General features: G+C 44.7%; 2 protein-coding genes across 2 annotated transcripts in view; both read left to right on the top strand.

The window, feature by feature from the left end:
• The window catches only part of LOC310794543 (protein NLRC3-like), a gene marked incomplete at both ends in the record, with an annotated part of 29,899 nt that extends 10,136 nt beyond the window's left edge, over window positions 1–19,763 (top strand). The window contains 6 exons of the mRNA XM_083656513.1: window positions 41–132; window positions 228–396; window positions 989–1,102; window positions 1,698–1,819; window positions 13,487–13,660; window positions 19,646–19,763. Of these exons, the coding sequence (XP_083512639.1) occupies window positions 41–132; window positions 228–396; window positions 989–1,102; window positions 1,698–1,819; window positions 13,487–13,660; window positions 19,646–19,763 (789 nt within the window). The remainder of the gene's footprint in view (window positions 1–40; window positions 133–227; window positions 397–988; window positions 1,103–1,697; window positions 1,820–13,486; window positions 13,661–19,645) is intronic.
• A 2,381-nt stretch (window positions 19,764–22,144) lies between these two features.
• Window positions 22,145–24,304, top strand: LOC310794542 (stonustoxin subunit beta-like; the record flags this gene model as incomplete). Its single annotated transcript, XM_083656512.1, has 2 exons — window positions 22,145–22,253; window positions 23,651–24,304. 2 exons carry the CDS (start codon window positions 22,145–22,147, stop codon window positions 24,178–24,180), a joined length of 639 nt encoding a protein of 212 aa, XP_083512638.1. The 3' UTR covers window positions 24,181–24,304.
• Window positions 24,305–25,312: the final 1,008 nt, after the last annotated feature.

Here is a 25,312-nt window from a genome sequence, read left to right as displayed (position 1 = left end):
GTTGTCAGCTCTGGTCTTCATCTTACTGTCATCAGAAAAAGAGCTCGATGTGTTTGACCTGAAGAAATACCCTGCTTCAGACAAGGTTCTCCTGGGGCTGCTGCCGCTGGTCAAAGCCTCCAATAAATCTCTGTAGGTGCATGCATAACTTGATGTCTTCAATATGAAATGCAATATACAGAAAAAAATATTTTCAAATTTCTTGGTTATGGCTAATTCTTCTCCAGGTTGAGTGGCTGTAAGCTGTCAAAGATAAGCTGTGAAGCTCTGGCCTCAGTTCTCAGCTCCCAGTCCTCTAGTCTGCGAGAGCTGGACCTGAGTAGCAACGACTTGGAAGATCCAGGTGTGAAGCTGCTCTCTGCTGGACTGGAGAGTCCACACTGTAGACTGGAGAGTCTCAGGTCAGTATCGCTTAAGCCCATGGTACACCAATCAAACCTTCTCCAACAAACACAAACAAGCACAGATGTTTGTTTGGTGCCCCGTTGCTGGCTGTCGTTTGGAATTGTTTGGAGATGTTTGATCAGATTCAACATGTTCAATCCTTTATAGAGGTCTTCACAGGTCTACTCGGGTATTACACATAACGATAGAATAGATAGTGATAGAATCGGACCCAACCCGGACCCTAATTGATCATAATAAATATGGACCCGGACCCGTACGGGTCTCGGGTCGGGTCCCAGGTCCTAGGATCTGAGTAGCCCCGTGAAGACCTCTATAAAGGATTGAACATGTTGATCAGCGCTGATCACGAGAGAAACGTATGAAAACACACAGCGTGCACAGAGGAGGCTCTCCTGGGGCTGCTGCCGCTGGTCAAAGCCTCCAATAAATCTCTGTAGGTGCATGCATAACTTGATGTCTTCAATATGAAATGCAATATACAGAAAAAAATATTTTCAAATTTCTTGTTCATGGCTAATTCTTCTCCAGGTTGAGTGGCTGTAAGCTGTCAAAGATAAGCTGTGAAGCTCTGGCCTCAGTTCTCAGCTCCCGGTCCTCTAGTCTGCGAGAGCTGGACCTGAGTAGCAACGACTTGGAAGATCCAGGTGTGAAGCTGCTCTCTGCTGGACTGGAGAGTCCACACTGTAGACTGGAGAGTCTCAGGTCAGTATCGCTTAAGCCCATGGTACACCAATCAAACCTTCTCCAACAAACACAAACAAGCACAGATGTTTGTTTGGTGCCCCGTTGCTGGCTGTCAGTTGGAATTGTTTGGAGATGTTTGATCAGATTCAACATGTTCAATCCTTTATAGAGGTCTTCACAGGTCTACTCGGGTATTACACATAACGATAGAATAGATAGTGATAGAATCGGACCCGACCCGGACCCTAATTGATCATAATAAATATGGACCCGGACCCGTACGGGTCTCGGGTCGGGTCCCAGGTCCTAGTATCCGAGTAGCCCCGTGAAGACCTCTTTAAAGGATTGAACATGTTGATCAGCGCTGATCACGAGAGAAACGTATGAAAACACACAGCGCGCACAGAGGAGGCTCTCCTGGGGCTGCTGCCGCTGGTCACAGCCTCCAATAAATCTCTGTAGGTGCATGCATAACTTGATGTCTTCAATATGAAATGCAATATACAGAAAAAAATATTTTCAAATTTCTTGTTCATGGCTAATTCTTCTCCAGGTTGAGTGGCTGTAAGCTGTCAAAGATATGCTGTGAAGCTCTGGCCTCAGTTCTCAGCTCCCAGTCCTCTAGTCTGCGAGAGCTGGACCTGAGTAGCAACGACTTGGAAGATCCAGGTGTGAAGCTGCTCTCTGCTGGACTGGAGAGTCCACACTGTAGACTGGAGAGTCTCAGGTCAGTATCCCTTAAGCCCATGGTACACCAATCAAACCTTCTCCGACAAACACAGATGTTTGTTTGGTGCCCCGTTGCTGGCTGTCGTTGTTTGGAATTGTTTGGAGATGTTTGGTCAGATTCAACATGTTCAATCCTTTATAGAGGTCTTCACAGGTCTACTTGGGTATTACACATAATGATAGAATAGATAGTGATAGAATCTGACCCGACCCGGACCCTAATTGATCATAATAAATATGGACCCGGACCCGTACGGGTCTCTGGTCGGGTCCCAGGTCCTAGGATCCGAGTAGCCCCGTGAAGACCTCTATAAAGGATTGAACATGTTGATCAGCACTGATCACGAGAGAAATGTATGAAAACACACAGCGTGTGCCGCACGTGAGGCTTTGTTGTCACAAACTGCATGTAAATCCATAGCGAGAAGAACTAGCAAGAGGGTTCCCTCTGCAACGCAAATTACCTCCTCATTTGCCTGAGGCGCATTTGTGCGCACATGTAACATGCACTGGGTATAACATGCACACACATACTTCGCACATACTTACTAATTTACTTTGAAAATGACTGTTTCCCGTAACTTGTGAGTGATTTATATTCAGTGTTGGGCAAGTTACTCTGGAAAAGTAATTTGTTACTGATTACTGATTACTCCTTAAAAAGGTAATAAAAGTTACTTTACTTATTACTTTTTCAAAAGGTAATAATTAGTTACGTTACTCGTTACTCTCTTCTCTTTTTTTACCCCAAACACCTTACACTTAAGTGTACACTTACCCAAAGTGGATCTGTTAATCCAGTGAACTGTTACACCCATAGCTCCTGTTGTTAGTTGTCCAGATGTCAGCTGTAGTGGAAACAAAGTACCTCACCCAGCATCGCCTTCAACTTAGTTAGTTAGTTAGTTAGTTTATTTCGATCAGAAAGCAAAGAATATTCACAGAATAGGAAAAAAAACAGAAGAAAACAAAAGATACATAAGGCTGACCGAAAGGGTTTTAGGGCTGAAGTTAGCTAGCTTATTAAATGCCCTTACCCTTATTCCTTTACGTTATATGTAAACATATGCAGTACATATGCATACACATGGATACATACATGCATTGATTTACACACACAAATAGCACATGCTCCTAATTATTCATACATGCCCATACACACATAGGCTACCTACCACATATAATTACACATACATAGCTAATACCAAACATACTACAGGAAATACAAGTGACCCATAAGTCCTGATTATGTACCATCACGTCTATACTTCTCCAGAATAATGTTTCTATACTTTTTTTTGAATTGCACAAGATTTTTTACTTTCTTTGATCTCGTCAGGTAATTTATTCCACAGTTTCACACCACAGACAGATACACACATGCTTAGCCTCCATCCCCGCATATTCTCTCTCGAGGTAGCCAGCAAACGTCTTCCTCTGTGCCAGCTTGACATTGTTCTTCGTGGGTATTTTCTCTATGAGTGCGGGTGAGTCAACAGTGGAAATAGGTAGCATCTCCTCCATGATATACCCAGCATGAGTTGGTGAGCTGAGATGTCTTATGTTGTTTTGGTTTAGTCCCCATCCCCCCAATCCCCCTCCCTATGCCCCCCTCACTATTGTTTTTGTCTGTGAGTTGTTACTTTCTTTTAACACATTCACTGCCAGCCGTTTTTTCAATACTGTAGGTAGGTTCTGCCAAGGTTTTTTTTTGAGGATTCTGGCTCATCTTTCAAGAGCCGAGGATTCTTTTCTGCTAAGATTTTGTGAACACAAATGATCTCAAAAGAACTAATACAATGTGTGCTTTCTCTGTCTAAAAGAGTTAGTTTGTAGAGTTAGTAGTTATGTATGCATTAGCAGTAGAATACAGCATGGTTTCAGCGTCTGAAAATTTATTCTGAGATAAATGGCTTTTTGTGAAATTCGATAGAACAGTCACTTTAACCATTTATTTTTGGCGTAAGACGTCAGACATCTAAACAATAGTTTTTAACAGTAATTTCCTCCATAGCAGCAGGAAACTCCCCCTCTCCTTCAAACTCCTCCCTCCATGGGTGTGTCTCTGGTGGCTTTGCAGCGTTTGTCACAAGCGAGGCTCTGCCTGTCTGTGCTGCCTGGCTGCTGGCGGCTGCTCTTTGGGCGAGTCTGCATGAGTCGTTTCGGTTGTTGCTCAGCTGCAATGCTCAGCTGCAATGAAGCTGCGTGCGATTGTGGGCTTTCTGCCGTGTTTCAAAGTGTGTTGCACGCATAATCTATTATGCAAATTTGCAATCCCCCACCGCCAGCTCCCAGCGCGATAATGCGCGAAAGCGAAAGCGTTTTCGCCAATCCATTTTACAGTATGAGAGAATGGTTTCCTCGCGCGTTCCCCTGCAGTTTTGGCTCGGCTTTTTCTAGTTTGGAGAGCACTGTCGCCACTTAGTGGGTCGGTGGAATGGGTTGTACACGTTGTACAATTTTTTTTTTTTTTTTTAAGACGAGATATCTCGTCATTGGCGGTCAACCGTTGGATTTTTTAAGACGAGATATCTCGTCAATGGCAGTGAACGTGTTAATTTAAAATCTAATAAATATATTGTAAAAAAAAAAGAGATATACCCAGCGATGAGCTTCTTAAGTTCTTCTCCACTTACGGCTGGTTTTCCTCGGCTGAAATCCAGTTTTTGTGGTTTTTCTGGAGGAGTATCACTGCCACTGGCAGTAGAGGCTTCGGAGATTTTTTCAACCAGTTTCACAGTGCTGTGCTGCCCTTTAAGATGCTTCATCAAGTTAGACGTAGTATTTTTCACAGTTGAAAACGTTTTGCTGCTTGCACATAGTTTACAACGGACAGTAATGTTCTTTGCATCTTTGACCAAGACAAACTCAAAATAATGGCATGAATACCTCCAACTTTTGAATGAGTATTTATCTTCTCCTTCAGCCAGTTCGTTTTGAAGTAGCCGGCGTCCCGTGTTGTGCACAACCACGCTTTGACGTATGTGTGCGCGTCTGCGTGACAGGTCTACCTGAGATCGTAAGGATTACTTTTTCTTTTCTTCTCTTTTTACATAGAAAACACTGCATTCTGGCGGGCAATGATCTAACGCAGTAACTTTCTTGGATTAGTAACTGTAATATAATTACTGTTTTGGAAATTGTAACGCCTTATATTACTTCGTTACTGAAAAAGTAAGTAATTACAGTAGCACGCCCAACACTGTTTATATTTCATCGCGTGGTGAGTACACAAGTCACAACATGTACATGTGAGTGTTTCTGGCGCTGTTAGAATTTGTATTTTGGGTGACTGAACGGCGATACCATAAGCCGCTTTCAGACATGCCTTGGACTTCGGGAGTTATCTAGAGGGCATCGGGATGGCGGTGTATGTATGTATGAACACATTTTGGTGAGCTATGCGCGCTCCCGCGACCCTCCTACTATCCGGAGGTAAGACAACCTTGAGCCCTTGTATCAGGGACAGACCCCCCCCCCCCCCCCCCCAGAGCTACGTGAAGTAGCCAGCTCAGTGAGTGCATGAGGAGAGGGAGAGAGACAGAAAGCCAGCGTGGCAGATTATTATTATACTGTATGTGAATGAGCGAGCAAAAAAAACATCATACCGTTTCAGTTTTTCCAAATGAAGCTCGAACCTGCTCCGTGTGTGTCAGCCAACAGGCTACATGTTGCTGGATTGAAATGCTCATGGCTTTGATCTTATATAATTTCTGCATAGCTTCGCACAGCACACACATTTAATGAGCATTTTTGGATGCGAGGGTCGTCTTGCTTCCCAGTATTGGACATCGCTAGGTAGGGTATCTGGATCTGGTTGCGTTCATGCCTTTTATTTCCACAGCGTTTGTGAAGATTCACGTGCAGAACTGCAAGATTCCAAGTAGCGTCAAGTCAGGCAGTATAAACGGAAACTTCAGGGTATAACCTTCGCAATAATGCCAATTAACACGTTCACTGCCATTGACGTATTAATACGTCAAAAATAATCCAACGGTTGACTGCCAATGACGTATTAATACGTCAAAAAAATGAATTTTTTTTTTTGACCGTGGGATGTGCATCTAACCCTTTTACATCTCTTATATAATTATTGGAGCCACCGAACGTTTACAACCCATTCCACCGACCCACTAAGTGGCAACAGTGCTCTCCTGACTAGAGGAAGGCAAGCATTTTTTTAGCTTGTCACGCCATTCTCACCCCAGCCATTCTCATGAAAATGGATGGGGGAAAACGCTTTCGTTTTCGCGCTGATTGCTGGCGATGCGGGATTGCAAATTTGCATAATAGATTACAGGTGGAACACACTTTGAAACACGCAGCATAAATGTGACCAGAATCGCAAAAGCTTCTCTCAACCAAAACTCCAAGAAGCGAGCGAGTCCATCCAGACTTCCTCAAACAGCGGCCGCGCAGACAGGCACAGGACAGCAGCAAAGCAGTGAGACTGGTGACAAGCTTGTGACGGCCGCTGCAGCCAAGAAGAACGCCCACGGAGGGAGGAGTTGGAAGCAACTCTCCCTCTCGCTCTCTCCCTCTCTCTCTCTCTCTCGCTCTCTCTCTCTCCCTCCCTCCCTCCCTCCCTCTCTCTCTCTCTCTCTCTCTCTCCCTCTCCCCCTCTCACTAGGATTAAACCTAGTGCGTCTCCCTCCCGAGAGGGAGGGAGAGAGAGAGAGGGAGGGAGAGCGAGAGGGAGGGAGAGAGAGAGAGAGAGAGAGGGAGGGAGAGCGAGAGGGAGGGAGAGAGAGAGAGAGAGAGAGAGAGCGAGAGGGGGAGGGAGAGAGAGAGAGAGAGAGCCAAAAATGAATGGTTAAAGTGACTGTTCTATCGAATTTCACAAAAAGCCGTTTATCTCTGAATATTTTTTCTGACGCTGAAACCATGCTGTATTCAACTGCTAATGCTTACATAACTACTAACTCTACAAACTAACTCTTTTAGACAGAGAAAGCACACATTCTATTAGTTCTTTTGAGATATTGTGTGTTCACAAAATCTTAGCAGAAAAGAATCCTCGGGTCTTGAAAGATGAGCCAGAATCCTCAAAAAACCCCTCTGGCAGAAGCTAACTACAGTAAAAAAAAAAACGTCTGGCAGTGAATGTGTTAAATGAAGTAAATGCACGTGTAATGTTTTTTGTGTGTTATCCGAAAGATACAGAACAGAGATAAACTGGAAGAATATCTGCTCCCTTCGAAAACTCAATTTTAACCCGTAGTGAGTCGACCGTTCTGATTTCTTGTTACTAAGCAATACAACATTGATTTACATTGAGGTAAAAACGTCTAGCTTCCTGTATTCTGTATAATTCTAGTAGGGTTGACGCATTTTAGGACTGAACATAGCAAAGACCTGTTTTATTTTTAGCGCTTGAGACTCGATGCATCTGGGCGTGAGTTGTAGGGTTGTTTAATTAATTACTAACGTTATGCGCAAAAGATTATATGCCGTGAACGTTAGGCAGTTATCGCCCATTATCTATTTTTGGCAACTTGTTTTCAGACTCTGCATGTCATGATAGTTTGTTGAATGTCAATGCGATTCACTTAAAGCAGCTATGAGCAAGATTTTCGATTGTTATTAAACAGTCTGAATGTAATATTGATGCATCATATCTTACCTATAATAGTAGCTGAGACCAAAGCCGTGTGAATCGGAGATTGCTCTCTTGATGATTATAGAGTCTGTGTCTGTCTTCCGGCGGGCCGGATAGACCAGGAAGTGAAACGAAACGTTTTACGGCAGCTGCCTGCCTTCAACCGTTTCGCTCTGCCTAGCAACAGACCATATACACAGAGAACGCCATGCAGGGGCTTGCTACTCTCGCAAACATCTCTCATTATATTCTAACAGTTTGTTTGGAAGTAATTTTGTTATTTTGTGGTTATGGCCGAAGTGGCTGCCGCAAACCGTTTCATTTCACTTCCTGATCCGCAGACTGACTAATCATCAAGACAACACTGGCCGATTCACTCGGTGTTCAAGTGAGACTACTCTGCGTTGGTCTCATCTACTATTAGAGGTAAGATGTGAGGCATCAATATTAAAATTAGACTGTTTAATAACAATCGAAAACCTTGCTCGTAGCTGCTTTAAGGCTATGCTCAGACAGTGAAGTACAGCTGTGTGGTCAGTTTTCACAACTCCCCATTGTGTGGTCATGTCCAAATTCCCCCCACGCCCGCCCCCTCTCAGGCTCAGGCTCAGGGCAAGCAATCCTGACCTGACCCAGAGTTCATGTCTGAAAGTGGCTATAGACTGCCATTGTAGTGCTATCTAACTAATGTTCACAGTGAGGACTGAGGAGTGAGTGCTTTCTCTGCCTCTGTATTTCTTGGTTCTGTACGGGTCCGGTGTGGTTGGTTCTGTCTGGGTCCGGTTCTCAGGTTTCTAATAATAAACAGGTCCAATCCGGGTCCGGGCACAAATCTCCCGGGGCCATTAAGGTCTGGGTCTGTCATTTTGGCCGTGGCCGCGGCCGTGCAGAGTGGCCCCCTAACCATTTTCTAATTCACAATGAAAACTAATGTTAAATCAAGTTTGAGGAAAAAGTTCAAGTTGGATCCTTGTAAAAGTCAAAAAATGGAGTAGAGTACAGGAAAAACTTGAAAAATCAAAGGCCACTCTGTTTCAGGTAGAACAGTTAAAAAGCCTTTATTGTGGCATGGCTAAATCTTACACAATTAAAAAGACCAACACGTTTCAGCTACAGAGAGCCTTCATCAGGGTAGAGGCCTAACACAGAAATGCATGTGCATATACAGTATAGTGACATCACTCAAGCAAATGTAGCTAGAGCGAAAATTCTTTAAGAGAGACCGTAATGTCATTCACTCACTTTCATTCATTCACTCTCCTAGGATATAACTCTAACTCTCATACCCACTTCTTAATCAACCTGCATTTTCCTGTTTCTAGGAGAAACCCTTTAGTTGTCACTGGCTCTCATTCATCCCTCCGGTCCTCATTCACATCTTTCCCTGTCAGGAGAAAACCTTTTAACTCATTCTCTGCCAGGGTCATTTCGGTCTGTGTGCTCCCAGTGCCAGGATTTTGAGCATATTTCCTGATCTTCCAGGACCCACAGAATATTCTGTGCTAGGAATAAAATTACACAACATATATACTCTCCCATGTTTCCTTGTTTAGTTACAAGCAGTGGAAGTTAGCTTGTTTTCACTAAAAATGCCCTCCTTGGGACAGAAATATGAGAAAAAGAGGTTTTTAGTGAAGGACACCGTTTCAAGCAGAACTCTCTTTTGAGCCTTTTATTTTTTGCCTCAGTGACACATCAGACATATACAGTATTTGTTTTCCCAAATAAATAAATACAAAATAAGAGAATGTATTTTACAGTTGCCATGTGGATTTTTAGCTTAGCTTGATAAAAGCATAAACAAATGGAACGAACCCTTATGTGGTCACACTAATACACTCTCTCTCTCTCTCTCACACACACACACACACACACACACACAGGAATAACGAGTGCTGTAACGTTACCTGCTGTCACGTTACCTCTCATAACTAACGTTAGCACAGATCACACAATAGCTACGTTAGTGCTGTAAACTTTGAAATGTTTATGTGACACATGTTTCGCCTTGGTTGCTGGGGACGGGTGTGTGACGCGGTTTGACGCGTTTGACGTATCCATGTGATCCCCCCTCCCTTGAGTGTGACAGAGCTCTCCCTTGAGAGGGAGAGCTGGCAAGAGGAAACGTGAAGCGAGTCATGCCGGCGGCATAAGTTATAAACAATGCGTGACAATTATACTCGAATGTTGTGTGTGTGATCATTTCATCTCAAACGCGATACAAAAAATAGGCTACTTTTTACCATCGTCATCGCTCTCTCCAAGTGGCACCCATTTCTCCTCCTCCAATTCATCTGTGTCAGACGGATCAGAACGCTGTGAAGGGGAGCCTTCGTCGCCATGGCGCTCCGTCGTGGAGCAACAACAAAAACGCCGGCGTCTTCCTCGCCATCGTCGCCATCTGAGAACTCTGGGTCGGACTCTGTTTCGACCACAGGCTCCACCCATAAATACTAAACTAGCGGGTTCCTTGTATCAGTTTGACCTGAAACAATGTCACAGGCTGGGGAAGTGTCTGATGTAATGTAAACAGCCAAAACATGAAAGTACGTCCGAGTATGTCTTTGGCACAGAACGCCATTGTTAAAAGTACGTCCGGGTACGTCTTTGGCAGAGAATGAGTTAATGTCACGCCCACTCATTCATAAAACTCAGTCACCAATCACCCCTTTCCCGCTTCTACCTAGCGTCACGGTTTGTGGGCGGTATCATTTAGATTAAGCTAATCAGAGCATGACACATCTTCCCATTCAGCCTATCATGGTCTATACTGTCATAGCTAAAAAAAAACCTGTTTCTCTCTGTCATCTCATTGCGTTTCAGTACGTTCCTGCGTCCCTCCTCCACCCCATTCTCCTCCAGTCCTCTCTGAGGTCTTCAGATTCAGAAGCCTTCTCCAGCAAGAACAAGTTATTTCACCACCACCAGGTCTAGACTCCACAGGGGGGATATTCCATCCTACTCTGGCTGCATCCATCTACCCCTGCTGATCATGACGTCATAATCAAGCTGACGTCATGATGGAGTCTAATCGCCAAAAATATATCTATGTGCCTACAGGCTCATGTATCTAATCATCTAATAAATCATTGTCATTCTAGAAATGTGTCTCTCTGATTGAATTAGTGATTAGCCCTCCTGGATACACCTGTGCATCACAGGGAGCTTGCAATCATTCACAAATAATGCTAGATACATTATGTTTATATAAAGAAGGACAATTTAATAAATTGACCAGGAGCCTTTCAAATCCAATGTGCGGACTCTATTTGTTTTTCTATATAAAGAAGGAAACATAATAAAGTTAAAAACAATTGGGTACCCAATAAATGAAGAAAATGAAAAAAAACATTGAACAAATAGGTAGAATGCAAAAAATAAATAAACTGCAGGTGGGACCAATGTCATGCAATGCCCACAGACTACAGGGAATTGGAGGAATAACACTCCAACCTGACAGGAGGAACTAAACTAAGTACCAGCAACAATTGTGCAGCCTACACATTTGAGGCCATAGAGACCTCCCAGGAAGCTACAGGATGAGGAACCAAATAAATTTAACTGAGCAAAATATCTCAATAACAAAAAAAATGTCTGACTCAGAGAAATGGAGAGAAATCAATATCATCATTCAAACCAGGGAAGGTGGTTGCTTTTAGCGTTACAATCTAAAAAGTTTCTCTTTGGAGGAGATGTTTGAGTCTATCCCCTCCTCTGGCAGATTTGGGGATGACTTCTATTGCCATGAAATGCCATGCATTTCAGTGTTGGGCCTCTACCCTGATGAAGGCTCTCTGTAGCTGAAACGCGTTGGTCTTTTTAATTGTGTAAGATTTAGCCATGCCACAATAAAGGCTTTTTAACTTTTCTACCTGAAACAGAGTGGCCTTGGATTTTTCAAGTTTTTCCTGTACTCTACTCCATTTTTTTACTTTTACAAGGATCCAACTTGAACTTTTTCTCATGCTTCTCTCCACCCTCACCAAAGAGCACCTGTTTCAGTGATTTTACTAAGGACCCACGCAGCGCTTCCTCATCCCTTCTGTTAAATAAAGTTTGACTGAGCTCCAGCTAAATTGTCAAGTATTGCAGTCTGCTTGCCACCCAGGCACTTATATAGCCTACTTAATTTATATGATATACTGTAAATGTAACCAAACAGGTCGGCTTTGTGCACACAGGATAAGTAGGTTAATTTTCTTTTGGAGAGAGATCCTTTATTGATTTGTTTGGGAAGAGGGTTTACTCTGAACAAATTTGAGAACTGAACTGAATTGAAGAAACTGAATTTCTACCTTTTGCTGTACAGTACCTCCAATACACTGGATATTGGGTTTGCATTCTCACTCTGATTATGTAAGGGTTAATGCACGACGAGGTGTCCATTATCAGAAATTATTGGACGACGTGGAGATGTAAACCGTCCGAGGCGAAGCCGCGAAGTCCAATAATTTCTGATAATGGACACTTCGAAGTGCATTAACCCGCTTATACCATGGTCACTTGCCAAAGAAACAAAACAAGACCATTCATTTATATTTCCATGCATTTTGCAATCAAAATCTAGTTTTCATAACCTTGAATATGAGTTGAGAACCGGCGAGACAAAATAGTCCCCTCGGCTGCTCAAGATTAGGCTATCATTGGAGTCAAGCTAACTAATAATTTAGCCAATTGTATGTAACATACGAAATAAAAGCAAACGGCAATGTCTAAGAATGCAACGCCATGTAACTGGCTCGTTAATTCTCGCATTCAAGGGAATTACATTAACGTCTGCGGGTCTTATAGACGTAAATGGCTCGCGCTGCGCTCGGAGGAGACTGAAAACCATCAGCTTTCTATGTTGGAGTCCAGGTATGTTTTGTGCAAGGACGTCTCTCAGTGTGTTGCTGTTAACTGCCCATTTCGTTGTTTTCTTTTTGTTGATCTCGTCTTTTTCCTCTTCGACTTGATTTGTATCAGTGATAAGAGGCAGCGCGCGCTCTCCCAGAGCGCCTGGCTGCTGCTTGCTGCAAGTTGTAAACAGAGGGTTTGACAGTTGCTGAGAGCCCGGCTTCTGTCAGCTGACCAGAACAAAAATCAGATTTCTGAATAGCCGTTATTTTAATAAACTGAGCACTCAGGGGTAATGTAAATAGTTACTTTGACCGACTATTTCTTTTTCTAAACTTATAAAAGTGCCATATTAAGCATTAACGGTGGTATAGAGCTCAAACGGCTCTGTCGTGGTCATAATCCTGGCGCATTGATATGAACGGTGAACAGACCATTTACCGTAGCTAGGTGTATATTATCACTGTACATTATCACAAATTAGTGGACACCTTGCAGCCAATCAGAATCGAGTATTCACCCAGACCATGGTATAATGCTTGTTAACATTCTGCTTGGTGGTTCAAAAAGTGGCCCCCGGGCAAAGCCAGTTGAGTATCCCGGCTTTAGCCCATAGCACACCAATCAAACATTCCCCAACAACTGCCAGCATTGTTGTTGTGCTTTAACCTGATCAACAGATGACCATTTACATCGTGCTTTACATACAGATTACTATCATTTACATCCTGCTTTACATACAGATTACTATCATTTACATCCTGCTTTACATACAGATTACTATCATTTACCTCCTGCTTTACATACAGATTACTATCATTTACATCCTGCTTTACATACAGATTACTGTCAGCAGACAAACACCTGTGGGTGATTTTCTCTGTCCATGTATTTTTTTAAACCAGGTGTGATACCAACATTTAGCCCTTCATAGCCCCTCTGAATGACTTTCCATGAGGGCATTTCATTCTTTCCTCTCTGTGCTGCCTCAGTTTTTGAAACCTGAAAAAGTAGAAAGGACTTCTAATATTCTGTCAGACAGTGAGTAGGGAACTCTCAAACTGCAGCACATAACCACAGAGCTGACCAGCCAACTGTATGAGGTAGTAACCGTTTTAGCACAACTAATTTCACAGTAGGCTACCAATCAAATCTGACATGGATTAATTTGTGTGTGTGTGTGTGTGTGTGTGTGTGTGTGTGTGTGTGTGTGTGTGTGTGTGTGTGCAGTTTGTCATTCTGTCTGCTTACAGAGGAAGGCTGTGCTTCTCTGGCCTCAGCTCTGAGCTCCAACCCCTCCCATCTGAGAGAGCTGGACCTGAGCTACAATCATCCAGGAGGCCCAGGAGTGGAGCTGATCTCTGCTGGACTGGAGGATCCACACTGGAGACTGGACTCTCTCAGGTATATATTTAAAAAGCATCACCCTCCCCTATTTCCTCCAGTGACCCCTTCCATAAATAACGAACGGTCCCTATTATATGGAAAACCCTTCATAGGTAAGGTTTTGTTTCTGTCCTCAAATAGAATACTCTGGTCTGACTTTGTTTGCCCCACAGTGTGGACCATGGTGGAGTCCAGAGGTTGAAACCAGGAGTGAGGAAGAGGAAGTGTAAGTGTGTATCTCCTTAATAAATGCACGACTGTCTGTCTGTATGTTCTCTGTTTATCACACATCTCCAGAGCCGTTTGTCCGATCGACTTCAAACTTGCCGAGTGTGTTTCTGAGACACTGAGAAAATGCAGTGTTGAATAGTGCAAATTAGACATGTGACATGTTCAATATTAATGCTTTTAGACAAGATGTTTACTATAAGCACCGCCCCACTGGGATGCGCTGGCGAGCAACCAGCGAGCCGGAAGCTGTGTGGCGCTGGCGAAGCTTAATAATATATGTGAAATTTGTGGACCTATAGGAGGTAAATCTGTGCATGGATTTTATTTTCTCCAGCGGATATCTTAAAGGACGGCTTTACCGTGGGGAATATGAATATATATCAATCTCACGCCCCTAAGGTTTTAGAATCCGTTTAAATATTTTGAAATTGGAGCTTCACTGCCTGACCTATCAGGCATCTCTCACATTTTTAGGGAAGCCGGATGACGCGTTACGCGTCACCCGGCTTCCCTCCCCGCTTGCGGAACTCGAGCGCCTATGAACTACAAGTCTTGTGAGCCATGGTCCCGCCTCTAGAGGTCCTCCACGCCCCTTCAGAGCTCTCGACGAAAAGCAAAAGGCAGCCATCTTGTTCACCCGCATAGCATACTGTAGCTAGGTTAGCTTTCCATAGCTCCTTGCCAAGAGACCATATCTCTGGAACGGAAGCACCAAAAGACACGGGACTGGCGGCATTGGAAAGCTCGTCAAATTTTACATCTAGTAGTAGGTGAGTTGAAGTAACGAAATCAACGCTGAGCAATGTACCCATTTTTACCAATTTTTACAGAAAATAGTTACAACATCAGATGCGCGTAACTCCTACGAAAATGCCTTAAAATGCATGAATTTTTTTTTATGAAGACATCTCCCGACATATATACTACCGTTTACATTTGGTGCAATTTGGAGGCAATTTTATTTTCAATTTATTTCTTCTTCTTTGTATCTTTTATTGTCGAAGCCTTCTTCTTCTTCTTCTTCTTTGAGTTTTATGGCGGTTGGCAAACATATATGTGCATTACCGCCACCTACTGGAGTTTGATATCAGCCAAATGCCTGATGGGTGGGCATGAAAACGAAGGCCACGCGAGCCCAGTGCATTGTGGGAAATGTAGTATTTCGGGTCCCCGCACCCGCCCCTCCCCTCCACCACCCCCACCAATGTTTTAACGGAGTCCATTCCGACAACGAGGGGTGGCAATGTGCCAAGAATGAGCCTTTCCGCCTTTGTTAGGCTACATAAAGCCGCCCAGTCAAAATAGTGGTTGGACCGTCGTCAATCACTGTGGGTGATTTATTTTACAAGTGGCATTCAAGTCATATCTGACTAGTTTTCAATGTATTTCTCCCCACAAAAGTTAGGCTTTTTCTGACATGGGAGCAAGCAAGCAGCGCAGCAGTAAGCGTCCCTCCTGATGCACTGGACCTACCTACCTGCCTGCATAGCTGAAGCGCGTTTGGATCCCTCGACCAAACAATTCAAGACGTTTTTGCAGCACTTGAGGAAACCGTGAGTTTGCTCGTTTAATTCGTTGATATAAGCGATTGCCCGAACGATTAATTAATTAATAAACTACCGTGAAGTGCCAACACCCGCCCACATAACAGCTAGCCTACATGATCAGGATCATGACTTGCCAGAGTTAAACAGAAGCTGCTTTTGCGCTAATCCGGATCTAACACCGGCGAGCTAGATGAATATGATATGGACTTGCGGGAGTGCGTAGGCCGGCTAATTGTTGTTTAACATGCAGGCCAACCGACTAGGAGCGGGTTATAATACGGATTCCACTGCATGTTAAAGGAACACTCTGCCCATTTTCAACCAGCTTTGTATCATTAGAACATCAGTAGTATATCAGAAAACTGTGAACTGTTTTGAAGTCTGTCATTTAATTTGACAGTTATTGAGTGTTAAAGTGTGGACCATTGACATCACTGGTCCACACTAACTCAAATTAATAACTCATTAACTCAAATCAACTCTCAATAACTGTCAAACTATTCATCATTCATCTAGTTTGACAGTTATTGAGAGTTGATTTGAGTTAATGAGTTATTAACTCATTGAGTGCCATGGACGATTATGTTCGTCATTTCGTTTAGTAACGTAGAGTGCCAAGGACGAGTATGTTCGTCAATTGCGTTTTTTGACGGTGGGACGTGGATCAAAGCATCAGGCATCTCCTGTACAAATATGGGAGCTATTGAAGGTGTATAACCTATTTTACGGACTCATTAGGTGGCGACAGTGCTCTCCAGATTACAGAAAGGTCCGGAAAACTGCAGGAAAAAGCCGTGATCAAAGAGAAACCGATCCATGCTGCAGCCAGAGCCATATAGATTGCTCTGTCTGCAGCTGACGTTGGCTGCGAAGAGCAGTCAATCCGCACCCACAACTGAGCTCCTCTGCCTCTGTCTGTCTGTCTGCATATAGTTTCTCCACACGATTACCCGCCAGAAAGGCAGCACCCGACGCCGAAGGGCCAAACCTTTCCCTGCAGTCCCGTTTGGCATTTCCTTGTCGCGCTGGGAGCCGCCCGGGAGCCGCCCGGCGCAAAAACGGAGGCTCCGAAAATAGACTGGGTGCGTGTGGGGAGGAGTTTGCAGCTGAGGGGGGGAGAGGGGGGTGGGGCACGCAGGCTCCACAGAACTACACCACGTCACTACATCAGAAAATATTAGCTAGAGTCAGTGAATGTGTTTGAAATGCTTCATTTCACAAAAGGCTGAATATCTCAGCTTATAATTTGAAACCTGTCTTTTTGCTCAAAACAGCCTATCTTCTCCGGCTCATAACTAAAGAACGGAAAATGGTATCAATAAACTTTTTTTTGCAGATGATAGAAGAGAGTCTCCTCGTTCTTTGTGCGTGTTCGGTGTTTACATAGTCATAAATCACTGAAAACGCTCTGAAACTCTGGCACTGGGAGCTTCCGTTCTCCAAAAGTGGCTGGCAAAGTTAGTTTGACCAATGATGTCACTGGTCCACACTTTAACACTCAATAACTGTCAAATTAAATGACAGACTTCAAAACCGTTTACAGTTTTCTGATATACTACTGATGTTCTAATGATACAAAGCTGGTTGAAAATGGGCGGAGTGTTCCTTTAATAAGTGGCTAAAGTAAGCTCTTTGGCACAAATGGTGATGAGTGTTGTTACAGCGCGTGCACATGTACGTTTTCATAGAACATAAAAGGTGAAACAGGGAGGAGTAACTGACAGGAGGGGAGCTTTAAAACCCCCATCAGTAACTTTTTCACCTTAATATAACAGCTTTTTAGTCATTGAAGATGGTCCAGTGTATTCTAAAAGGGAGAATGACGCCTCTATTGGTCACACAGCGCCCTCCAAAGGCCTCTCCTGGCACTAAGCATTTTGTGCCTGCGTCCCGTAGACAGCATGAGCGGCATACCGCGCATGCGCTGTACAGCGGAAGCGCTGTGTTCAGTAAAACAAGGAAGTAACTCGGTGCGGATTTGATACGAAAATGACGTTTGGATTATTATTTCATCATGTGGTGAGTACCCAATGTCACATGTACATAGAGCTTTCTGGCGCTGTGTTTTGTTGACTTTGAATGGCGATACTGATACAGACTATTGCACCCAGAGGGCGCAGTTTCCCCAATAGCAAAACTTGGAAAAGTTGCTGAATGGGGCTTTAAAGTCGAGCTGATCCCAAAAATAACTTTTATTTTATTTTTGTTCAAATACCTGGGTATGCAGTGCACCTATGTATACCAAAAAAAATCACAAAAATCTAATTTCTTTAATTTTTCACACTTTTTCACATCAAAAGTTCATTTTTCAAGATTTCATTCATAACCGTAAACTAAAGTTTGCTGAAGTCACATAGTACTATAACATTTCTACCCCATTTCATCCAATCATATCACGACATGGCAGCTGTTAATCAAATCTTCATTTCAGCATAATTTTCTCTTCTAAATGGAGGAGAAAATGGCACCTAGTGCCTGTCATCTGGCAGAATTCCTATCCCATAAACTAACTACTAACTTGGCCATTTGTATGGTGATATACACAATAAAGAAAACGGTTATGCCTAAGAATGCAAAGAAATGTAACGTTATGTCGTTAAAACTCGCATTCCAGGAATATTGTATTTACCACAATAGCGTTAATGGCGCGTGCCTGAGAGCCTGGTTGTCAGGGGTCGCACCTCGGAGATTCCAGGCCGACGGGCTGCACTCTCCGCTCCGGCAGCTGGCTGCCTGCGGCTCGCTGAGCTCCACTCAGCCACTAACCTCGCGTCACCAGGCTCTTCCCGAGGAGAGCGCCACGACACGACTGAATCCCACTCGATTTGGGGGTGGAACACGCCAGGATTGGCCAAAGCCCAATCCAGTCCCCATAATTGTCAAATAAAATCATCGACATGCTACTATGACCCGCCTCTCAACCTGTCATCTCAGACAAGTTATGTTTTCAGTCTGAAACGGACTCCGACCCACGCGCCACTTGGCCTCCGAACGGGTTCGGGTTTAAGAGTCAGAGTCAGTCAGTTTATTTACCATTTGCAGTCAAAACTACATTGGAATTGGGGTGCAAGAGCTTAAAACATAGACACATATATGACAAATCATGACAACATAAAAGAGCATATAAAAAGACAAACAATAAAAAAGTTTAAAAAGTAAGTAAGGTAAAATAAGAGAATAAAACAATAAAATAAGACAGGTACATCTGTGGATAAAAGGCCCGAGTCATCCAGCTCACTTTTAAAGTGCAGGAATAAAGTGCACTCAATAATACAGCGATAAAAGTTAACAAGGATCTGGCTGTTGTGGGCGAACTCCTTAAGTCTTCTTAAGAAGAAAAGATGTTGCTGAGACTTTTTAACAATCGCTTTGGTATTTGAGTGCCAGCTAAGATCATCCGAAATAGTGACACCAAGAAATGTGATACTTTTTACCATCTCAACCTCTGTACCATTGATTATTATAGGATGGTGAGGTGCCTTTGTACGGCGGAAGTTGACGACGAGCTCCTTTGTCTTGGAGGCATTAAGAATGAGGTTGTTGGCCTCGCTCCACCTGACTAGTTTTTCTACCTCAGATCTGTAGTTAGACTCGTCATTTGAGCTAATGAGCCCAATGACAGTGGTGTCATCCGCGTATTTAACTATCAGGTTGTTGAGGTAGTGAGCGATACAGTCATGGGTAAAAAGAGTAAACAAGAAAGAGCTAAGAATGCATCCTTGCGGCGAGCCAGTGCTCAGAACAAGTATATCAGACAGATTATTTCTGATCCTGACTCTTTGAGGCCTCATGATTAAAAAGCTAAAAATCCATTCACAAAGAGCATCACACAGACCAAGATTTAGCAGTTTACAGATCAGAAGTGAGGGAATGATCGTATTAAAAGCAGAGCTATAGTCTATGAAAAGCATTCTGACATAAGCTTTACTTTTATCCAGGTGTTCATATACAGAGTTCAAAGCTATAGAGACTGCATCCTCAACTGATCTGTTTTTCCTATAAGCAAACTGCCAAGGATCAAGAGTAGAAGGAATCTGACATTTAATGTAGTCCAGCACTAAACGCTCCAGACATTTCATAAACACTGATGTTAGTGCAATGGGTCTGTAATCATTGTGACATGTAACAGGAGATTTCTTTGGGACTGGGACTACAATAGACTCCTTGAAACTTTTTGGAACAATGCGACGCTGCAGTGACATATTAAAAATATCTGTCATCACAGGGGCAAGCTGCTCAGAGCAGGACCTGGCAACTCGGGGAGGAATGCCGTCCGGTCCAGCGGCCTTCCCCACCTTGGTCCTGGACAGAACCTTTCGAACCTCGTGTTCAGATACAGTTAGCCCAGACAGCACCACAGACGCACTGTCAACCCCTATAGGAATATTATAGGGATATTAACACCCTGAGGTCTAAGGGTATTTTTTTGGCACTGAACGTCACCAAAGTGACATCGGGCGATGTCACTTTCGTGACACAAAACTAAATCAAATCATGACTGACAGACACCACACGCCCGCCCATCCATCTAGGCAATTTTATTATAGGATATATAACATACCGGTACTTGATTATCAGGCCGCTATGTGGCCTTCAAATCTAGTTTGCTGGTATTATGCTGTGTGTGTGTGTGTGTGTGTGTGTGTGTGTGTGCGTGCGTGCGTGCGTGTGTGTGTAAGGTATCGGTAGGTGGCACTATGCCGAATTGCATGAAATCCGGCACTGAAATCCGTGAGCTCCCCCTCAGCGCATTCCCCAAGTGTGAAGTCGATCCGCCGAATGGTTCTCGAGATAAACAAAATTTGTGTTGCCAGTAGGTGGCGCTATGCCAATTGCACGAAATTCAGCACTGCACCCTATCAGGTCCCCCTAAGCCACACATGGACAAAATACGGCCCACGCATGCGGTGTGGCCCACGATGGAATTGCATTTCTTTTCTTTTTCTTTTTTTCTTCTTTTTTTTTTACAGTGCACCTGAACACAACATACAAGATACCTGCTGAATAAGTGTCCAAATGTTCATGTCATTCTGGCCAATACTCCACTTCTGTTATAACATTTAATTTCTAGCGGGCCTGGGGCCAAATGGACTCAAAGAAAAACAAAACGACCCCCAAAAACTCAATAAAAGGCAGAATTATTAATGTTAATAAATCTCATCTGCTACAGCCATTGGATTTGTATCACTATTATATCAGGAGATTAACAAGAAATTACCAATCACAACAGGAGAGAGAGTTAAAAATAGGAAGACTCCCGTGAAAATCAGGAGTGTTGGCAGGTATGATCTCCAATATGTGGCCCTTCACTTACTTGATGTAAGCCAGTATGGCCCTCAGGAAAAACATGTTGCCCACACCTGCCCTAAGCGTTTTCCCCAAGTTTGAAGTTGATCGGACTAACTGTTATCGAGATAAAGTGCTTTCTGTGTTTGCCAGTAGGTGGTGCTATGCCGAATAGCATGAAACTTGGCGTAAGGTGTGTGTGTGGGGGGGGTGAGGTGTCTGTGTGTGTGGGGGGGTGAGGTGTCTGTGTGTGTGGGGGGTGAGGTGTGTGTGTGTGTGTGGGGGGGGGGGGGGGTGAGGTGTCTGTGTGTGTGGGGGGTGAGGTGTGTGTGTGTGGGGGGGGTGAGGTGTGTGTGTGTGTGTGTGTGTGTGTGTGTGTGTGTGGGGGGGGGGTGATGTGTGTGCATGTGTGGGGGGGTGAGGTGTGTGTGTGTGGGGGGGGGTGAGGTGTCTGTGTGTGTGGGGGGGTGAGGTGTGTGTGTGTGTAGGGGGGGTGAGGTGTGTGCGTGTGTGGGGGGGTGAGGTGTGTGTGTGTGTGTGGGGGGGTGAGGTGTCTGTGTGTGTGTGGGGGGGGGGGTGAGGTGTCTGCGTGTGTGGGGGGGTGAGGTGTGTGTGTGTGTGGGGGGGGTGAGGTGTGTGTGTGTGTGGGGGGGGTGAGGTGTGTGTGTGTGTGTGGGGGGGTGAGGTGTGTGTGTGTGTGTGGGGGGGTGAGGTGTCTGTGTGTGTGGGGGGGTGAGGTGTGTGTGTGTGTGTGGGGGGGGGTGAGGTGTCTGTGTGTGTGTGTGTGTGTGTGTGTGTGTGTCTGTGTGTGTGTGTGTGTGTGTGTGTGTCTGTGTGGTGTGTGTGTGTGTGTGTGTGTGTGTGTGTGTGTGTGTGTGTGTGTGTGTGTGTGTGTGTGTGTGTGTATGGTGTGTGTGTGGTGTGTGTGTGTGTGTGTGTGTGTGTGTGTGTGTGTGTATGGTGTGTGTGTGGTGTGTGTGTGTGTGTGTGTGTGTGTGTGTGTGTGGTGTGTGTGTGTGTGTGTGTGTGTGTGTGTGTGTGTGTGTGTGTGTGTGTGTGTGTGTGTGTGTGTGTGGTGTGTGTGTGTGTGTGTGTGTGTGTGTGTGTGTGGTGTGTGTGTGGTGTGTGTGTGTGTGTGTGTGTGTGTGTGTGTGTGTGTGTGTGGTGCGCTAATTTCTAGCGGGCCTGGGGCCAAATGGACTCAAAGAAAAACAAAACGACCCCCAAAAACTCAATAAAAGGCAGAATTATTAATGTTAATAAATCTCATCTGCTACAGCCATTGGATTTGTATCACTATTATATCAGGAGATTAACAAGAAATTACCAATCACAACAGGAGAGAGAGTTAAAAATAGGAAGACTCCCGTGAAAATCAGGAGTGTTGGCAGGTATGATCTCCAATATGTGGCCCTTCACTTACTTGATGTAAGCCAGTATGGCCCTCAGGAAAAACATGTTGCCCACACCTGCCCTAAGCGTTTTCCCCAAGTTTGAAGTTGATCGGACTAACTGTTATCGAGATAAAGTGCTTTCTGTGTTTGCCAGTAGGTGGTGCTATGCCGAATAGCATGAAACTTGGCGTAAGGTGTGTGTGTGGGGGGGGTGAGGTGTCTGTGTGTGTGGGGGGGTGAGGTGTCTGTGTGTGTGGGGGGTGAGGTGTGTGTGTGTGTGTGGGGGGGGGGGGGTGAGGTGTCTGTGTGTGTGGGGGGTGAGGTGTGTGTGTGTGGGGGGGGTGAGGTGTGTGTGTGTGTGTGTGTGTGTGTGTGTGTGTGTGTGTGGGGGGGGGGTGATGTGTGTGCATGTGTGGGGGGGTGAGGTGTGTGTGTGTGGGGGGGGGTGAGGTGTCTGTGTGTGTGGGGGGGTGAGGTGTGTGTGTGTGTAGGGGGGGTGAGGTGTGTGCGTGTGTGGGGGGGTGAGGTGTGTGTGTGTGTGTGTGGGGGGGGGGTGAGGTGTCTGCGTGTGTGGGGGGGTGAGGTGTGTGTGTGTGTGGGGGGGGTGAGGTGTGTGTGTGTGGGGGGGGGGTGAGGTGTGTGTGTGTGTGTGGGGGGGTGAGGTGTGTGTGTGTGTGTGTGGGGGGGTGAGGTGTCTGTGTGTGTGGGGGGGTGAGGTGTGTGTGTGTGTGTGGGGGGGGGTGAGGTGTCTGTGTGTGTGTGTGTGTGTGTGTGTGTGTGTCTGTGTGTGTGTGTGTGTGTGTGTGTCTGTGTGGTGTGTGTGTGTGTGTGTGTGTGTGTGTGTGTGTGTGTGTGTGTGTGTGTGTGTGTGTGTGTGTGTGTGTGTGTGTATGGTGTGTGTGTGGTGTGTGTGTGTGTGTGTGTGTGTGTGTGTGTGTGTGTGTATGGTGTGTGTGTGGTGTGTGTGTGTGTGTGTGTGTGTGTGTGTGTGTGTGTGGTGTGTGTGTGTGTGTGTGGTGTGTGTGTGTGTGTGTGTGTGTGTGTGTGTGTGTGTGTGTGTGTGTGTGTGTGTGTGTGTGTGTGTGTGTGTGTGTGTGTGTGTGTGTGTGTGTGTGTGTGTGTGTGTGTGTGTGTGTGTGTGTGGTGTGTGTGTGTGTGTGTGTGTGTGTGTGTGTGTGTGTGTCCTACTCTGGTATGAACATGAGAAAAGGCAGATTGAAGTAGAGTTTGGACTTGAACATGTTTGACTATATAAATGATATCAATGGTGTTAAAAGCAGTGTGATGCTTTGACAGAGACATCAGAATAGCCTCCTTTGTTTCAGCTAAATAAAGTATTAAACAGTCAACTGCTGACATGGAAAGTCCCTCACAGCAGCTTGTGACATCTCTTCATTCAGTCCTGCTGTGAATGAAGATGATGGCTGATAGAATGTGTCACCATGAAAGTGTGAAGAAATTAAAGGTCAAAGTGTTCATAAATCAACAGATAATAAACAGCTCTATTAGAATCAAAAGAGTTTCTGTATTGAGTCTTGTTCTCTCATCAGATGCCTGTGAACTCACACTGGATCCAAACACAGCAGAGAGACACCTCCTCCTGTCTGAAGACAACAGAAAGGTGACGAGGGTGGAAGAGGAGCAGCCATATCCTGATCACCCAGAGAGATTTAACAGCTGGCCTCAGCTGCTGTGTAGAGATGGTTTGACTGGTCGCTGTTATTGGGAGGTGAAGAGGGAAGGAGGGGTTTCTATAGGAGTGACTTACAGAGGAATCAGCAGGAGAGGAGAGGGTGCTGACAGCAGGCTTGGAGGGAATGAAAAGTCCTGGAGTCTGTGGTGCTATGATGATGGTTACAGAGCCCGGCACAATAACAGATCCACAGTCATACCTCTCCCCTCCTCTCTCTCTAACAGAGTCGCAGTGTATCTTGACTGGCCTGCTGGCTCTCTGTCCTTCTACAACGTTTCCTCTGACAAACTGATTCATCTCCACACGTTCAACTGCACCTTCACTGAACCTCTGTACCCTGGGTTTAGGTTAGAGTGGTCTTATGGTGCCTCAGTGTCTCTGTGTTAGATAGAGGAGTGAGAGAGAAACACACTGTTACCAAACACAGCTGCTGACATGATGCTTCACTCTGTACAGGATCACACACACACACACACACACACACACACACACACACACACACACACACACACACACACACACAGTCTGTTGTTGATGATTGACAGGTTAAAATCTCTTTCTTTTGGACCTTTGTTATGTTTGTATTTTATTCATGTCACCAAACTAAACATCTCTCATGTTTCCAACAATTTAAGGTTAAATTCACATTGTTTGATCGTGTTGGTTTCAAACATTTTATTCTATACTTTTTATATAACTTTGACTTTTTAATAACTTTGACTTAACATGTGATTACAATGTTCCTCAAATCAAATCATATCTTGTTGATATGAGGTCATGAAGAGATGAGTGTGTAGTGTGCATATAAGTATCAACATCTGCTATTAAACAAATCTGACCCATTCTGCTTATTTCACTATTATTTAATAAAACGTGTGTGTGTGTGTGTGTGTGTGTGTGTGTGTGTGTGTGTGTGTGTGTGTGTGTGTGTGTGTGTGCGCGCGCGTGTGTGTGTGTGTGTGCGCGTGTGTCTGCGCGCGCTCGTCTGTGTGTGTGCAGCTGTGGCTGAAATCATCCTGATTCATTTGCTGATTGTTGTGGTAAAAACTGTGAGTTTGATGATTTGAGGAGTCAAATGATTTCAGTTAACTTCCAACATGTTGCCACAGCACAGCAGAGCCTCTACACCTCATCTCTAACTGTTTCATATCAAGATTAGAGACACATTTCCAAGGTTTTGCAATGCGTCCATTCTTCTGTCTAGCGCTTGATATTCACGTGTGTGGTTGTTGATTGGTCAGATTTACAAGTGACCCACGTGGCCACCACACAAACCGCATTCTGATAGGCTGTTGACACCCCCCACCCCCGCAATGTGCGCCAAAGTGGTTTGGTCCATCCACTCTGTTTTTTCCCCACACTCGGCAGTTTAAACTGCAGCGCGCGACTCTGTGTGTGTGTGTGTGTGTGTGTGTGTGTGTGTGTGTGTGTGTGTGTGTGTGTGTGTGTGTGTGTGTGTGTGTGTGTGTGTGTGTGTGTGTGTGTGTGTGTGTGTGTGTGAGAGAGAGCTCTCTAGGGA

This window comes from Poromitra crassiceps, assembly GCF_964638095.1.
Source record: "Poromitra crassiceps genome assembly, chromosome: 20".
Taxonomy (NCBI): domain Eukaryota; kingdom Metazoa; phylum Chordata; class Actinopteri; order Beryciformes; family Melamphaidae; genus Poromitra; species Poromitra crassiceps.
The sequence above is the reverse complement of the archived record's forward strand: the minus strand, read 5'-3'. Positions and strand labels throughout refer to the sequence as shown.